We start from the raw sequence: 18723 nt of genomic DNA, 5'->3' as shown, positions 1-18723 counted from the left end.
TTGCACTAGTTCCTCTGTAAAGGCGGTAAAGTAAATATCAAACAGAGGAGAGTAGAAACTCCTGCTGTGCTTGGCAGAGCTCCAGCTGGCAGACAGAAACAGTGAGCTACTTCAGAATCCTGCCCAACCAGCCTGCGCTGGGAACAAAGGCCTGGCACTACACCTATAGCACTGGGTAGGTGTTATGGAGGGAGAGGAGAGTAGATCTGAATCGCCATTACAAAGATCAGAAACCATAGAAAATTGCCTCACAGGAGGCAGCCTGCCCCCCACCCCCCGGGTGAGGAGCTTTGCTGCATGTCATCCCCACCTTTCTCTCTCTCTCTCTCTCTCTGCAGACTTAAGGTCACCATCATATAAATGCACTATGACAACGAAATAATCTGCCTCATCCTGTGGAGCGTTTTTCCACTATTGCAAGAAAAATCATTTCACCCTCAGAAATGCTTTTATGAACCATCTGACTTGACACAACAAGTAAATATATTCTGGAACAACGGTTTGGAATTCTGCTCTGCAATGCCTTGAGAATGGCGGCAGTGAAAAATGCAGCCAGTGACAGTCAGACAGACCATGATTTTTATTACAATGACGTTACCGGACTGGCATCATACAGTTCAAAATAAACAGACAATCTCATCATCTGCTGCTTTACATAGTTGCTTTGGAACGCGGATAATATCGGCTACTCAAAAACCTCAGCTTATTGAAGTTTTTTTGCTTTACAACATAATTCATGGCCATATTTCATTAATAATATTTCTCCATCGTTCCTGTGGATAATTTGTGCCTCTCGCTGGCATTCCTCATCTCTCTATGCAAGCTGTGCCCAGTCAATCATAGCGTTTCCATTTTCAACAGACCGAATTTCTATTCTAAAAAAGCCTCGGGACACAGTGCGGCCTTTGTGCACAGCCCGTCTCCTAGTGATGGGAATAAATAGCAATGGGAGACCTAGGGGGATGAGGGGAGACATAGGGGGACAGGCGCGAGGGGGAGGAGGCACATGGAGAGGAAGAGACCCTGATGACCAGTAAATTAAGAGCTCTGGATGGGTCTGAACCAGTCAGGAGAGACAGGCTCTGTGAAGAGTGCTGAGCACAGCGAATGGTGAAATAGTTAGAGAGGGTTTAGGATTTCGACATCTTTGAGGCAGATCCAAAAATAAAGACAGATATTTACATGTATATTTAAGGAGATAAAGACAACTCTAATCTGCATGACAAGCCAGCTCTCTGTCGCTGGTAACTTAAACCTGTTGTCACAATTTCAGCGTCCCTCAGCTCCCAAGCTACCATGCGGTGGAGAAACCTATGGAAGCACCCCAGTTTAAAGGAAACTAACGTGTTTTTTCTCCTATAGGAGTGCTGCATGTCAACCACCACATTAAGGTCCAATTTACACTCCAAACAGCCAGACCTCAAGTCCATTAGTTTAGCGGGCCTTGACAGTAAATACAGTTTTTCATGAGTTAATTACACCTTTTAGAGGACAACTGTTGCCAAACACAAGACGTCTCAGCTGTTTTATCGGAACCCTAGCAGGGCGGAGGAATGAGCCGGGGGTATTTAAAGGAGCGGGAAAGGCGGATGATTTCACTGCCGTAGGGAAAGTCCCTGAGATTCCCATCATCCCTGTGAAAACAGCGGAGATTTTCGATAGCGCCTGCCACTTCCCTGCCCAGCCAGCGGCCGGAAACACGGACAGATTCAGACCAGATGTGAGCAACTTGCACACACACAGGCAGAAACATACACAGAGACACACACATGTGAGAGTGGACGTATGCAAACACAGGCCTGCATATGCAGTAATGCACATTTGCATACATGCATCATGCATACACCCTCGCACATGCACAGCATAGGCTAACACATGCATGCGTTGCGCACACACACAAACACACAATAAAAGATTAATAATGATTGGATAACACCTCTATAGATAGTATCTCTAATCACACAGTTGCACACTGATCCTAGAATAGTATTATTACAGCCGTCCCAGAGACATAAGTCTGGATTCAACTCGCCCCCGCTGATCTGATAACAGTTAGTAAGAGCAAGTAGGCAAACAGAATATAAGTCCTCTGTAATTAATGGCAGCATTAGACTGGATCTGAGCCTGAGCGCAGAGATCTTTGACGGATGGTTAGCTGTTCCCTCATATGTCCTGACTGAAAATATTCCCCAAATACTCAAGAGTTTTTAGCTAGAGAATGGTTTGTACCGGGATTTTTCATGACAAGGGTACCGATATGCTTTTAAAAAACTTCCAAGGGCCAAAAAGTTTAAAGGAACAGTGTCTGAAATATCCTTATTTGCTGTCTTGCTGAGAGTTAGACGTCTGCACGGTAAATGTGAAGCTCCAGCCAGCAGCGTCTAGCGTTGTCGAGCATAAAACTAGAAACAGGGGAAACACTTCTTCCACTTATTCCTTTAAAGAACACCAACACGTCAAATGTCAGCTATCAATACACACACATCAGTGGGAAACTCTCCTGCCCGCTGCCTGACCAAGTAATGTGAGGAACATGCGGAGCGCCAGAAAATCCCGAATAAATGGGATAATTTATAAATTTGGTGACACGTCATGCCCCCTAAGCCTTTCATTCTGGTTTATGATCACAGAGCGTGATTGGATGAATGTATCTTTGGGACTGATTCAGAAGAAAACCCCATACTCATGGAGCCTGGGTTGAATCAGCCAGTCTGTGTTCGTGTGTGTGCATGTGTGAATGCGTCAGTCATCTCATGGTGGAACAGCCAGTAAAGTCGATGAATGAATACACTGGCTCCATATTTCACTTTTTTATTTGGAGCCCTTGCAGTGGCCATGTTGTTTTTGTGAGTGGTCAGAAACAATGAATGATTTCAGGTGGCAATCTGAAGCTGGCAGAGCGTGGCTCAAGAAGAAAAGCGCCGAGTGGGTGACAGCCAGACGCCCGGCTACCATGGGGGTCCGGTGTAAAGGGAGAGGAGGGTGGAGAGAGAGGAGATCATAAATACAGAATTGTGGGGGGAGAAAAGAGGAAGAAATGAAAAAGAGAGAAGCGAGAGGAGGTGTGGGAGATGAGGCAGCGAGCGAAGGAGAGAAGGAGACGGAGAGAAAGGGGGAGCCAGGCTGTCGTGGAGCGCTGCCAGCCGTCTGTGTGGTCCATGCGTTCCAGCCTGGAGGAAGCAAGCCAGGCAAGGGAAGGGCACACACACACACACACACACACACACACACTTACATACACACACTCACACACACAGACCTACACAATAATTCCCAAAGGCGAAACATTTATTGAACACAAAAACACATTACATACACATTCATATGATATTGTACAAAGTTTAAAAAGCGAGCGCACACCCACACACACCCACACACGCAGACACGCGCGCACACACACACACACACACACACACACACACACACACACAGACCGTTTGGCTTGTGTGTGGTTTTCAGTCAGGCTCCCTCTGCAGCTCTCTGCTCACATTAAAGTGTTTTGATTCAGAACAGGGGAGAACAAATCTCTCCGAGATGTTTTTTGCTGCAGTTCGGGGGCCGAGCGACTCCGGACCCTCTTTCTTAATCTTTGTCTTTTTTACGATTCACTTTCGGCCTGCCTTTCTGCCTCGTTATTCTGCTGTCTTCCTCTCTGTCTCTCCCTCCCACTGAACGATTTTGTGTTTTGCGTTGTAAAGGCCTTGGCACCTCTTCAAGGAACTTCATAAGACATTCAACTGACTGACTGCCTCTGGAAAAGCCAGCAGTCTTTTTTTTTCTCCTCCTCTCTCTTTTTCCCCTCCTCCCTCCCTCTTTTCATTCCTTTTCCTCCTGATGTTTTGGTGAGTTTTATTTGTCCGTCTCCCATTGTTAAAAGCTGCTTTGAGTGAGGCAGCAGCAAATAGGTGTGGGCGTGTATCTGTCTGTGAGGCAGGTTTTGAATCTCCTTAAATCCTCTTTAATTACCTGGATGATTTTACATAAATAGATCCTATTTTTTAGACATGTTGCTTGATGCAGTCACTGACAAGGAATGATAATCCAGAGACATAAAGAGCCTCATATTCCTCTACATAATTCAAGGAAATGAAATTAAAGTTGGCTGACGTCATCTAAATAATATGGTACAACGTAATTAGCATCTGTGAGGATCTTAGCATTTAGCACTGAGCATAAACGGCTGTTGTAAGAAACAAAGCCCTGGCCTCGCAGCAGGTAAATAGTACCCTGAAGTGCATGTAATGGCATGTGTGTGTGTGTGATGACACTGTTCGCAATTACGACAGACATGACAATGAAGGCATCTCACTCACTCATCCTGTTTCCAATCTAGCATTACTGTAGATGGTGGTCTCTCGAAGAGTTTAAATAGAGTGTAGCCATAAAAACCACTCCAGTAAGGTTGTTTAGGGGTGTGGGTGTTGGTCTGAGTGCATGTCGGTGAGTGTGGGTGTTAGTGTTTAGTGCTGCACTTGCATAGACCATACATCAACCTCTACTGCCTATCTCACATGTGGTGTGCCACAAGGCTCAGCTTGAGGTTCACTATTGTTTTCTGTTTGCATAAATAAAAGAAAATCTAATATTAGGATTTATAATACAAGGCAGTCTTATTAACTGCCTTGATGAGATTAATCACGGGATGTGCAACAATTTCCTGCAGCTAAATAACAATAAATCAGAGATTATTTCATTCAGTCCTCACGACATAATTCTGCTCTTCCTTAACAAGTATGACCTGTGGGATCCTTTGTTTTGATGCTCAAATCAAGAGGGTTGCACAGTCCTGCTCAAAAGTCTGGAATTTTCTGTCTTTTGCTAATCTGGAGAAAGTTATCCTAGAGTGTGTTAGAGTGTAACTCACTTTATTCATGTGTAAAGCAGAGTTTTAGTGCAGCAGCAAGGCTCTGAACAGATTCAAGGAAGTGCAAGCCCTATCTTACCCCTCACCTCCTTTCGCCAGTTCATTTCAGAACTGATTTCAAACATTTGCTGATTACATTCAAGGCTAAATAAGGTCTAGTCCCAAAATACATCTGTCAACCCCTTGTGAGCCGGATCACAGCCCGAGGTCTTCTGGCACGGGACTCCTGGCTGTTCCACAGTCCAGGTTAGAAACTAGAGGCGACTGCAATTCCTTGCCAGAGAATCGTAGACTTGATACTTCTGTGTCAACTTTTAAGTCCCTTCGCATGCATTTTCAGGCTAAGAATTTCCAGCCACTTTATCTTCCAGTGTGATTCAAATTTTACTTTATTTTCCCTTTTTTTCTGTGTATTAAGTGTGTTAGTGCACTGCTCTGTGAAGCACTTTGTAACTTGTTTTGTAAACGCAAATACAACTTAAATTACTATTATAATTATAGCTATTATCGTGAATGTCCACAGAAACATACAGTATCTGTGTGTATGTGTGTGAGTGTGAGTATGCGTGTGTCTGAGGAAGAGTTTGGCTTGGCAGACAGGTCTTCTGAACCACTAATATTGTCTGCAGGCCTGTAAGTAACCAGCGCCTCTTCACCAGACTTGTTAACACCCTGACCAAAATCGAACCAAAACACGACCCTGTCCCCAAGCCCAGAACCCCCCAGACCCAGCTGCTTCAAACACCAGAGAGCAGACACGGGCCTGACCGCTAACCTCCACCACTGACACACAACACACACACGTCACTCACACTCAAGTTATGCACAATAACCACTGCAGTATGCCACAGCAAGACACAGTGTGTGTGACGCCACAACGGTTTTTGTCACCTCCTATGTTTGTCTGTCATCAATTAACTATAATGAGAACAGTGGGTTTGGACAGAAAGCCTAGTATATTGTGTTATTACGGTTCGGCTATTATCACTCAGGAAGTTTGTCTCAGCTGGCCGCAGCCTCCGTCAAGAGCAGCTGAAAGGAGACAGAACCACCTATAAAAGCATATTGGTTTAAACAACCACTCCCTGTCTATTAGCTCAAAATGACATTTAATGAGGTCTATTAGCTCTGCTCCAAATCAGCACTGTGGCTACACTAGACTAATGACACCAATAACACACACTCTCTCTGCAAAACATGTCTTGTGGGTGCGCACATGCAGCAGCGGGAGCGAGAGGACAGACATGTACGCATTTACAATCATATTTACATGAGCAAACAAGCATGCACATGCCTACACACACAAACACACACAGACACATACATGTGCGCACGCTCGCCGAGTTGTTGGTGCAGTGGCAAACCACAGGGTAACCAAGAGCTGTCAAGCGATTAAGCACAATGCGAGCCACAGAAACCGAGTTAGCCTCCCGCTAATAACACAGTGGCCAGAGGGACCTGACTAACCACTTACCATACCCACACATACACACACACACACATTGTAAACCTCTGAGGAAAATCATACCACAGATCTTTAAACTAGGCCCTGCTGATATTCGTCACTCTGACCACGCAATTAATTAGCGAAATCTCAGCGCCACAGTTCACAGATATGAGCCCTGTTCATTCACGGGTGGTCCAGCTTTATCCCCCCACTGACATTAGATGAGGAACCACTGGGGAAATGACATCCCTCAGGAAGACTCATATGGCTACCATAAGGCTCATCAAACACGCCGACACAAAACGTCCTTCCTGAACGAGACACCCACAACTAGGCATGTCATTAACAGGGAGCAATAACTGCCAGTAACATCAGGAAAAGTGTAAAAATCAATAAAAGCATGCAGAATGGGTATTAATTTTGGCTTTTCAGACCAGTTTGCAGCCCATGTTGAAATCAAGTGTTATTGTCAGCTTATTTTCCAGAAGCAACACTTTGTTTTTACAGAGAAGGGCCACAGAGTGCCAGTGTGTGTCAGGCTTAAGACAGCCCACTGTTCTTTCTCCATGTGTCTCTGTGTGGACCCCTCCCTGTAGGGGCCCAGTGTACCACAGGCCTCCTAATTACCCACTCGTTTAACACAAAATAGAGCTGTAATGGCCAACAAAGCCCCCCCCCACTTCTCCATGTGTCAATGAAGCGTTCACAGATAGAATCACAGTTTTGGAGACAGCCGGTGCTCTCAGCTCCGAGTCTCTCCGTGCTGAAAACCTGGAGGAGGGGAGGCGCGGTTGAGAGGGCACATGTGTGTTTTGCCACCCTCCGACCTCAGCTTAATGACCCCTGAGAGGGAGACGTGTTCTGGCTGTAGTTTTTGAGTAAATTACACCGGCGCTGCAATTCTGACCACTTAACAGCAAAGTAAAGAAGTTCAGGGGTTACGTATGATGACATACTCTTTATTGCTTAAATTACTGTCCTGAGACTGGAGTTAGAACACGCAGACTTTAATTCTAAGGCTTTGTCTGAGACCACAAATTGGTCTGAGACAAAGGGAAGAATAATAGATGAAAGTGTAAAGTCTCTTCAGGATGCCAGATTCCCCTCACCTGATGCCTTTAGTTTAGTCTTGCTTCACATGTGTCCAGGCTTCCTGGAAGGCTTTTTGGAGACAAATCTAAGACTGCAACTTTGTTGAGACCGAACCGGGGCTTTTCTAAACAAATTGTGCTCCGACTCCCATCTGCTCGCCACCAAATAACAGGACTTGTTTGAAAGTCATCTGACGGGGGACAGCAGATGCACAGGAAATGCTTTTGATCAAACAAGATGGCTCGAGTGCGAGGAGGGCTGGAGTGGGGGGGAAAAGTGGGCGTGACTGCGAGTACATGTGCGTTTGAAGACAAGCATGTGCCTTTGTTTCAGGGTGCATGTTGACGAGCGTCGAATGTTGAGTGTCTCAGGCGTTTTTTGGCACCACACGCAGCTTTGCTACAACAGAGACTGATGGTAGTGCTAATCCTACTGTCCCCGGCTCCTCTGTGTCTCTGCGCGCCCTGGTGCCATATGTGACGGGGCAGGCGGGCTGGCGGGTTGTTTGTGATGTGATATTGTTCATTGAGACGCCATGAGATGAGAATATGTTTTTTTTTATGAATAGGGAGGAGGGGTTGGGGAAACAGCTGCATGCCAGACCAGTTGGCACTGACGGCTATAGTAAAGTTTTTTTTTTCCTCCTCAGTTGTTTTTATATGGCCCATTAAAATGAGCTGATGCTAGCATTCCGCTACCCAGTGTACCCTCTCAGGAATATTCTGCCTCACTTTTTATTTCTCTTCTTTCTCTCAAACTGTCACACGGGAGGCCGAGCTGCTTTCTGGGAGGGAAACTTAATTAAAAGCCTGTTGATTGCTTATTAACACAATCAGAACTTTTTCCAGTAAAACCTTTTATTTTTTTCGGTTAATTAGCTTGTTTTATTAGCCCGTCACCATTTTAGCTGTGCATTTGCTGCTATTGGCTAGCTGCACAGTCAGCCACACCCACGGCTAAATTAAAGGGGCAGTCTGCTGATTGGTTTACTCGTCATGAAGAGGAACACTCTGCCTGTGAAAACAGTATAATGTCCTCTGTAGGTCTGGAGGGAGCTTTCCAACGTTTGAAAAATGACCCTGATGAAAATGATCTCACTTTCATGGCTTTGGGTTTGAGAAATTTGGGCCTGTGTTATAAAACTGGAGGTGTGGAGTTTGGATGAAGGCTATTAAGGTGCATTGTGGGAAATGTATGATCCAGTGTTTCTGGAGCTTGAAGGAAGATATTTTGCTCCTCTGCTGGTCAAATTTTGACCATTACTTTTAAAATCTGTCTCTTGTGAATCCCCCATATTTTTTAAGTGCAATACTAAATCGCTGGTGTTCTCTTTTATAGGCAAATTAAAAGAAGTGTTGTTTGCTGCAAGTGTAAGCGTATTTCCATAATGCACTGTGTGTGCGTGCCTTTGTACTCACTCCTGGGCTCACGCGGTCCGTCCACGGTGACCTTTATGGCTCGGTGGTAAGTGGCCACTTGTGGTGGGTTGGTGAATACTGTGATTGTCAGCGTGAAGCTCTTCCCTGTGGTGACATCAAACAACATCAAATGACATACCATCTGCAGAGACAATGACCTGCATTCATTGCTAAACCATCCCCAAGTCACAAGTGTGGCTGTGGCTTGTCATAATAGCCAATACAAACTGGGGAAAATTGACTTTAAGGGGATTAACGGCAGACAACATGGGCTATTTGAGAGGGTCTATTTAGGTTCTTTGGCAGAATCTAAATGGAAGATTGACTGGAGGAGCCAGTATCTTGTTATCCAGACTTTCTCTCCGTCTAACGCAGTGCGAGTGGGCGAGAGGCATTTTAATAGTCACTTCCTCTCTTGATAATCCCCAGCAGTTGCTGCCTTGGGGTTGAGTGTGTGTCTGTGTGTGCGTCTGTGTGTGTGTATGCTCCTGTGTGCATCCATGAGGAACGCTATGAATCAGAGTGCAACAGCCAAGTCAGCAGCAGCGCTAATGTCTGAGGTATGCAGATGCATCACGTAACCATGGCTACACACAGGAAACAGGAAGTGGGGGGCAGGTTTGTTGCGGTGACTCATCACGAGCAGCTGTCCATTCAGTCGCAACCAGCTACGAGTGCATGTCCTCCCCTGTTCTGCTCCACACTCTCATTCACTGTAAACATGCCTTTCAAGGAAGCGGTGAGATGATTCGGGGTGATAGCGGATCACAGGTGCAACAGGTGTTCCACATACCTGATTTGAAGTGCATGTGGGTGAACCAGAGCTAGTGATCTGTGATAAAGTGGGACACCCAGCACGTCACCTCCCTGCTTCCCTGCCATCATCGCTGCTGTCATCTGTTACCTGCAATCTAACTCAGGCTTACTGTCGAGGCAATCTCGTGCACTGCTACACTTATAACTCTAACGATGTTATCACAACGATCCGATTACTCTCTGAATCACCTGTCCTGTCTAACCTTGCTGTCAAGTACTGTGGCACCATTTCAGCCCTGTAACAATCAATCCTTGTCCATCTCTGTTGGCTCTCCCCGCCTCTCTATGCATGACTTTTATCTATCTAACATCCTATCAGATCGCTCTGCTTGTACTTATCTCTGTCATTGCCAGGTATTCATTTCAGACACCTCGTAGTCTGATCTCCCCTGGCTCCTATGTCACTTCCTGTGACAAGATTCTGTGTCACAGCGAAGGGACGCATGCGAGGTCTCCGTGGCAACAGGTCCAGCCACTGTCCCTCCTCTGCTCTTAATTCTTTGTCACCCCTCATTCCTCCTGACTGTGCATCTGCTTCCTTACTTTTTTGCAGCTACAGCAGAGAGGGAAACTGAGAAGAAAAGTCACCGGCGGAGCTGCTGACAGAGCTTATCACCGTCAAACTTATCGTAGGCGCCCGCTTGTGAGACTTGCAGAAAATAAGAAGTCTCTAAGAAAATATTTCCAGTGAGTTTGGAGAGGGTGAGAGCACGTCCTTGGTGCCAAATCGTAAATAAGACGACTTAGTAACAAGCCGGTAAATGATGCAAGGAGTCACTTTGGTGATGCCAAGTATTCAGGGAATGCCATTCGACCCAGTAGGAGGGCGCCTCTGCCTCGCTGCCTGACAGCCTGAGGACATGTGCAGAGCGATCAGCCGCGGGGCTGCAGCACCACCCAACATGCTAATAAGCCTGAGCTGAGTGGGGTCATGTCAGGTGAACATCAAGGAAAAGTCTGTTTTTTTTTTTTTTGAAAAAAGACCTGTGTCTTGATATCAACACTTCCTCATGCAGCTGATGTTGGACTGACGCTCATCATCTCTCCGTCCAAGGCTTCGTTTCTTAGACTAAAGGGCAATGATCCAGAGTAGGAAACAGCGAGCTTTGACAAAGCTTTTCTGTCTCACCTGACTTGAAAAGATAAACAGCAAATCAAGCAACCTCATTTTAAGGCAAAAAGAGTGGACATGGTTCACCACTCAGACTTTAGGAGACGGGCGGTGGGATTTGAGCCTGGAGTTAGAGATCATTATGTGGTCGCCATGAAGGGAATGTGACCACTAATCCACACCACTGAACCTAACAGCTCCTACTGAGCTGCAGCAGCGTACAGCGGGTGTTTCGGGCCTCACCTCTGCCACTGCGGCCCACGAAGCGAAGGTCGTTGAAACGAGCTACTTGGTTCTTCATCACACCTGAGGCGTTCCGCAGCTCAGCTGAGTAGTTCTCATCGTTGCCCGCCATCACCGTGACAACGGTCCCATCAGGTATGTCTCCCAGGGCAACCACCTGTCGGGGGCACGCAGGTCAAAGGGCAGAAAATCAGGAGCTGCTTCGCACAAAGTCTTAAGGGATTACACAGATTTTACTCCCTCGTTCTGTGATTCAACATTGGTAAAATATATTATTAGATTTCTCTTCTTCTGTTCACAGTTAATTAACATTTGAAAAGCGGTTATAGCACAAAATCTAATAGAGGAATTCCTTCAGTTTGAAAGCCAAAAGCTGAGTGAAGTCAAAGCTCAGCTTCATTCTCAGCTTCACTGATAAAAGAAGTCGTCTAGCTAATGTGACAGACTTGTTTTACATCACACCATCCTCCTCCAAATCATGTTGATAAATGGCTTTAATTTCACTTCACTTCTCAAACGCAGCCTTTAAAACAAAAGCGGCGAGGCCTCGTGTTATCATTTAGATTCCTGGATGCAGATAAAAGAGCATGAGCGGGCCTACAGAGCAGCAATAATTACAGAGCTGCAGTAATAAGAACGGTTAAATAACACATATATTTTAAAATGTGTCACATTTGATTTGGAGCCAGGCTTACAGCTACAAATTTCCATTTTGGTGTGTCTTTGATCCATCCTTTAAATAATATCTGTCAAGTAATTAATAGGGCCTTTCCTGTGAATTATCATGGGAGCAAAAAATTGTCAAGGCTTCAAAAACGCCTGAGGAGGCCTGAAATGTATAAACAATTAGTCACTGCTGCATATTAAAATAGATCTTGTTTTTTATGTATTTGCTCTTCTGCTCATTAAATTTCAGTAAGGCTCAACATGTAAACACTAATTAAAATAATTATGTATTATCATTAAAATAGTGGTTATAATAGACCACAATGTGTTGAAACATGTATATATATGAGATGTTGTGATATGTTTTTAAATATTTTTCTAATATAGAAAAAGAAAACTGAAAGTCATCACCAAAGATGTGACTGTGGAATTTTTCTCTGGTTGTGAGTGATATTTAAATAAACCATGATTGTGATAGGTTACTGCATTAAGTGATTATTGGCGATACATAGTAAATAAATAAATAGTTTTTGTTGTTTACAAAATGAAAACAATATGAACATGTGTGTCCTTTGCTTCTTTTACGTCTAGATACAGATTGAATCAATGCTTTAACATTCTCTCGGGTCCTTTAAACATCACTTTGACTCGATGCTTTTTCCTTTTGGATTTCATTTTCAGCATAAATTCGGGTTGACACGTTAAAAATTCCAAGATCGCGTTTCAGCATTCACCATAAGCTCGCGATTAACAGAATGCAATTTGTGATATTTAATTACAACACGCAACAGTTTTCAGAAACTGTAACAAACACAGGTGATGAAAAGTAAAATGGGGCACGAGGGATGAGAATAAACAGGAAAAAAGCCCCAAACCGTCAGCAGCATAGAGTGAACTGAAGAGATTGTGTTTTAAAAGAAAAAACATGCATTAAGTCTTTCCTAAAATACATTTTAGCTTAATTTCGAGGCTACAGCGAACACCGAATCACACTGTGGTTAACCTCTCTGTCAGCGCAGCAGCACATCACACAGACGGGACTCACCTTGAAGGCGACGGGCAGCGTCTTGTTGCACCGCCAGTGGGAGGGCAGGACCGAGCACAGAAAGTTGGGGCTGTCGGTCCGGACCAGCTCGGCCGGGTGGTCGGCGATGATCTCGGCCATGCTGCGGTTTTCGTGGGGACGCAGTCTTGGCACCGCCGCCGCTGCGTCCGGCTGCCCGGCTGGGGAGCTCACATCGTTCATCTTCCCTGGGACCGGCTGGAGGCTATTGGACGGCGGACTGAACCTCCGACTGGCGCTGGGATCTACGGGAATTCGCATCACAACAGCGTGGATTATCAAAAAGAGCACCAAAGTCTCTCCAGCTCCCCTCTTTCTTTCTTTCTCTCTCTCACACTCTGGGAGAAGCTCGGAGTGTGCGGCGCTGCTCGCTGAACCTCAGCGCGTCTGCCAATGGAAAATGGAACTTTGTGTGCGCACACCGCGTTTCAAAAACCTCTCCACTACAAACTTTAGTGGGCGCCTTCAAACGACATAAAATATACTTCTCAGGCAAGAAAAACAACCCTTGAAAACTTGATGATGTTGTAAATGACAAGCTCTTTTTTTCAAACTTCTCGGGGGAAGCGTCCATGCGCCATAACGCAGGCGTAGTTGCTCGTACGCGGATATAAATAACATCAAATAAATGTCCGAGCGCGTAGAAGCCTATACAATTACAAAAAAAAAGCAGATCTAAAACGGAACAGTCGTGCCAGATGCACAAAAAAGTTTTTGTCTGTCTTCCTTTAGTGAAATGTCAAAGCGCCGCTCCAGGTGCGTCATTGAAGTCTTTGTGCCGAACTGAAAGGCTCTCAGAAAGCCCGCAGGCTATGTACACACACAAAAAGTTTTCAAAGTCAAAGGAGCAAGCTTTAACAATACTTAACAGAGCTATTTATCACCCCGCGACGCCCGCGATTTGTACATATCTTTCCGCAAAGTCTCTCGGCCGTGCCGCAGGTTTTTGTGTATAGGGTTAAAAAGGTTTGAAAAAAAAAAAAAAAAATCCTCGCCGGTGAGATGAAGGAGGCGGAAAAAAGAATCCCGTTTTTTGTAGCCGTAAATGTGGTTAGTGTTTGGAGGCCGGGGTTTCCCGTGCTCAGGCTTTTTGTGGTTTATATAGCTCAAGCGCCCAGCAATTATTGCGCTGATGCGACTCCAACACGTGGTGTCTGGAGTCAGATCCATTCCCTCTGCCATAATCTATCACGCCTATATGGACGACCGGACAGGTCTCCGTGTAATGTCTACCGAGATGAAACACACATGGGGCTACGTTTCACGCCTCTCTCTGTCCTTACTCATAGTTTAAGAGATTCACACAGGCTGCGGTGCCAGAGCTGTACGTACCGACATGTTACCGCTCCCCTGGACCGTCAGCGCGCTCCTAACTCTGGGGATGGTCATTTCCAGTCGGTAACACGCGTCATACCGTTAGTCCGTGTTGTGTTACCACTATGTCCTGACAATATGCGGCTCAGACGAGCGTTCAGAGAGCCGAGCCCGGGTGAGAAGTGCGTTCACAGTCCATAAGGTAGGAGCGAGTGAGTCACCGGAGAGCGGTGAGTCAGGTACAGGCGCAGGAGTAGAGTTTCACTCGGTCGCGGGGGAGAGCTGTTGCGCAGGTGTACAGGTATTCTACTTTCCACGCGCTTTAATTTATGGTCATCCACACATGCGGCCGTTTCTTGAAACCCGAAGGCTTTTTGAGACAGTCAATTATGCTCAATCAAATTTCGCCTCATACAGCTTGCAAAATGATCATATAGCTTCAATTTCATTACATGTAAATTAAACGCAACAGCGGCAAAAAAAAAAAAAATGAGCCCCTGAATCATTTTCCATTGTGCGTAATTACGCACAGACGATTATTCAGATGCATATCTCAAAATGACGGTGGTGGAATGTGATTAAGTACATTTACTCAAGTACTTTATTTGAGTATTTCCACTTCATGCTATACTTGTACTTCACTTCGTCTGAGAAGAAAATATCGTGCTTTTTATTCCACTACATTGATTTGACATCTTTACTGTGCAGATAAACATTTAACATGCAAAACAAACGATTAGTTAATAAAATATGATGCATTGTTATAGATTAGTCTGCCCGACAGTGTCTAAAAGTAGTCAACATTAGCTCCTCCTCCACCAAGTGAAGCAGTAAAATGCTTCTTGCTCATTAATGCAGGCATAATAATACTCCAGTAACATAATATATAATAGCAACACTCACATCGGCCATTTATCTGCATTATGAGTATTTTGACTTCTGATACTTTAAGTCAATTTTGCTAATACTTCTCTACTTTGTATCATGTAGTATTTTTAGTGCAGGACTTTGAGTATTTTGCCCAAGTGGTATTACTTATACTTAAACAAATGATCTGAATACTTCTTCCACCACTAAAAAATGAATGATGCAAAAATATTTAACTTGTAAATGAACCAAAGCAAGACAAGAACAAAAACACACCCAAAAAAACAGCATACATTAAAAGCATTCATATCATATTTCCAAATATCAATATAATCCTTGAAATAGAAAATAAAAATAATTTAAAGCTTTTGTTTATGTGCTGAAATGCCTGATATTTCAGCGTGGATGCCTCTCTGAAGGCAGTCAGTGAGCAGGCCTGCTTCGCCTGCCCCTCCTGTGTCTACTGCAGAGGGCATCATCCACCCTCTGTGAGACTCCATATCTCAGCCGGCTCTCATCAGCCCACCCCACCCTCTGCCCTGATTACCCATCAGTCTCCCAATGAGTCTTTTTTGAGTGCCACATCACACAGCAGCATGTGTATTACCACTCTGCGGTCCTTTTCCGTCGTTCCCAAACAGGCTTTTATTGCAGAGAGTCTTTAAGACAAAGGCCTTTGATACTCGGGGCCTGTTTCAAAATAAATGGGACTACTGGGAGGCACAGCTGTCAGGTTATTTGGGTCCTGTCACGACTTTTGCAGCTTGTTTTTATGCTGTAAAGTTGTATATAGTCTTATACATTTTACAATAAGACTTCTGTGCTGAGAAAAAAAAAAAAAAAAAACACGCATTAAAGCCTGAGTCCTGAAAGTAACTTAAAATAACATGACTTCTTGTGTTTCATAAGTATGCATGTATGTGGGGGTGCACACGCATACATATCTGTTAGCGTGTGTGTGCGTGTGTGTGTGAGGATGTGGGAGGGATATATATAAAGTCTGAAAGCACTGACACGCATCTGGCACCTCGTCATGTGGACGGGGAGGAGGAGAAAAAAAAAAAGAGTGATTGAGTTACACTTCCCCTCTGTGTGCCCCAAACACCAGAAATATGGTTCACATTGTCCAACATTCTCAAAGATCAACTAACAATTCATGGATGGATAAATGTGAATAGTAGTAATTAAATCTGTAATAGTGATAAACATGGCCTTGCAGGAACCGTGGAGCCGGTTATTCCAACAGAGTTAAGTTTCAGCTCCGATAATATCACTTTTTCACCGCTGAATACATTTGGGGTAATGTGGAAAACATCCTTAATGTTGTAGTGGAATTTAATTTAGGAAATGTTAGGGATGAAATAATAACAGCCCTTGAGTCAATTTCATGCCATCAGTTTAATCAGCCTAATTATTTTTAATGCATGTGTGTTTGAACTGGAATTTAATTTTGGAGCTGTTTTTTTTTTTTTTTTTTTTCCCTTCGTTGGTTTATTCATAAAAGACACATCAATGAGTACATTATATAAATTTCAAATCCCAAATTTATCCTGACAATCAACTTGCGCTCACATTTTTAGGCCAACTAATCAGTCTTGAATTTGGATTTTCTGCACTCTGTTATTGTCCCATCAGAGGCAGCGGCAGGAAGAGCCTGATCCCAGGCCCCGAACGCCAGCCCCCACCCCTCGCAGTCGTGACTTAAACCCTGACAAGCTCGGCTCATCAAAGAGTGTTTGTCCCATCTGACTCCGCTTTGCCTCTCCGCTGTGCGTCCAGCATCTGTCTTCCAGCTCCCCACAGGATACGGCTCGCATTCATACAGTAAGGCCTGCTGTCTGGCTTTCTGTCAGTCAGAGGTAGGGCGACCTCTGAGTTTAAAATCTGTCGTTTGAAGTCCCGAAGATGTGAGGGAGACACCAGAGAAGGCGTTAATGTGCCAGAATACGCTGTTCAATCAAAAAATACCACTTCCCCGCCTCGGTGTCCTGGATTAAACCCAGCCAAAAAATCTACTCCTGATTAAATGTGAACGCTGGAACTTTGATGCAGTGTTAGACTTTTTGGATATCTGACCTATCCCACTCAGTATTAACAGACTTAATATTATGTAGTAATGAATCGAGCATAAAGCTGCTCGTTCAGTGCGGCTGCTGCTCGCCTGGTGCACAGCTGGATCGTCTCTCTCGGCTCTGGTATTATTCATCTACTGTGTTACACTGGCTTGGAGTCATTGCACAGTAGGAGAAGTCACTAACAGTGAAGAACCACAGTATACCACATTGAGCAGGATGTGCGTTTTATGATTTATGGTAATATTGTATTTCTGCTGCTCAGTTTCAATTATTTGTTTTCAATAAAAATCAAACTCAGCTGACACTCTCTGACTAATTTTCCTGTCGAGATATCAAGCGTATAATAAGTTTCTGTTCTCATTCCCACTTGGAATGACAAAGGCTGTGTGAACCGCTAATATGTGCGCGCACACACACGCTGACTATAATGTTGACAGCAAGCTAACCATGTAGGATCTCTCTCTTCCCTTGTCTTTTTATGGCTGTCAGCTTCTTCACATCTCTTTCGGAGTTTGACACAAACAAACACACACATTTACAGGCCCATGCATCCTCAGTATTACTGTAACACCTCATTAGGAATGATGAGAGAACAAGCAGAGCTGATGCTAAAAAGTGCCTTAACAGTGATTGGTTTGAGCAGGATATGCTGGGCTGTATGGGTTTACGTGCTTTTTATATTTGACATTAACTACATATTTGACTCATTCATAAAGAAAAAATAATAACACAAGACAGCAACACTCTCTCCTTCTCCTTTTCACAAGCACATATACTCTCATCATTCAAGAGGAAAAGTACAGCCACTTAAGACTCAGGATTAAGGCTACATTTCACAGTGGTGCATTTTTCAAGACACTTAATTATAGCTTTCTAGAGGAGGGCTGTGACCAGGCTCAGGCTTTTTCAGCTCTAACGGGATGTTTCCATGTTTGGCAGGCCACCAGCCAACCGGCCTGCCAGCTAACTAATCAGCCCACCAGGCCGGGCAGCAAAAGATCCAGTCCACTCGCCAATCACCCAAACCAACCAGGAGAGCAGAACTGCGGCCGCGAAACTAGCCAGCCGGACAGTTAGTTGGACTTGGGCTGGTAGCCGGCCAACGGGGCAGTCAATTAGTGAACCAGCAAGCCAGCAGAGGAGGATGATGACGGGCAGAAACTTTACTCCTCGTGACCTCATCGACACAACCTCAGCGACTCACATCCACGCACTGATCCCAGATCACTGCTAAGCCCTTAATGACTGTTTGTCACAGAGCCCGTGACATCACAGTGAACTGTTAGGACGGGGACGGCACGTTCTGCGGTGTGTGTGTGTGTGTGTGTGCGTGTCTGTGTGTATGTTCCCGTGCAAACCATTTTCAAGCAGCGCAATCCAAGTTTCGTATGAGACTTCAAGGTGGCTGGAGTGGCTGTGCCTATGGAGTTTAATGTATTTATTTTTCAGCAAGAGAAGTGAGATGCAGAGAGAGTTTGTCTGATATTTCACTCTGTTCTTGAACTGGCAGAGAGCAGCATGGAAAGAGATGGAGACATGGAGGGGGCGGCTGCTCACTGCTTGTGGCAGGAGAGAGGGAGGGAGGGAGGGAGGGAGGGGGGTATAAAGACAATTTCCTCTCTGCTCTTATTGCTCTGACTGTCTGCCGCCTACCGCCTTCATGGAGGTCCCTAATTGAGATCACTTGTACTTAAAAATAGGAACAAAAAAGGAACTTCTGTGGGCTGGGAGATGGAGAGGAGAAAAT

At 44.8% G+C, this 18723-nt stretch overlaps 1 protein-coding gene across 2 annotated transcripts in view; it reads right to left on the bottom strand.

The window, feature by feature from the left end:
* runx2b (RUNX family transcription factor 2b) overlaps positions 1–18723 on the bottom strand; it is a 40794-nt gene that overhangs the window by 9286 nt on the left and 12785 nt on the right. The window contains exons 1-4 of one of the 2 annotated variants that reach the window (XM_076756930.1): positions 14053–14095; positions 12703–12965; positions 10992–11148; positions 8822–8926 (exon numbers count right to left, since the gene is read on the bottom strand). In XM_076756930.1, coding sequence (XP_076613045.1) covers positions 8822–8926; positions 10992–11148; positions 12703–12903 — 463 coding nt within the window. In that variant the 5' untranslated portion in view covers positions 12904–12965; positions 14053–14095. Of the gene's footprint in view, positions 1–8821; positions 8927–10991; positions 11149–12702; positions 12966–14052; positions 14096–18723 lie in introns of those variants that run through there. The other variant, XM_076756929.1, reaches the window with a different exon arrangement.

Source organism: Chaetodon auriga, chromosome 18, assembly GCF_051107435.1.
Source record: "Chaetodon auriga isolate fChaAug3 chromosome 18, fChaAug3.hap1, whole genome shotgun sequence".
In the NCBI taxonomy this organism is placed as follows: Eukaryota; Metazoa; Chordata; class Actinopteri; order Chaetodontiformes; family Chaetodontidae; genus Chaetodon; species Chaetodon auriga.
This window is presented reverse-complemented; position numbering and strand designations above follow the sequence as displayed.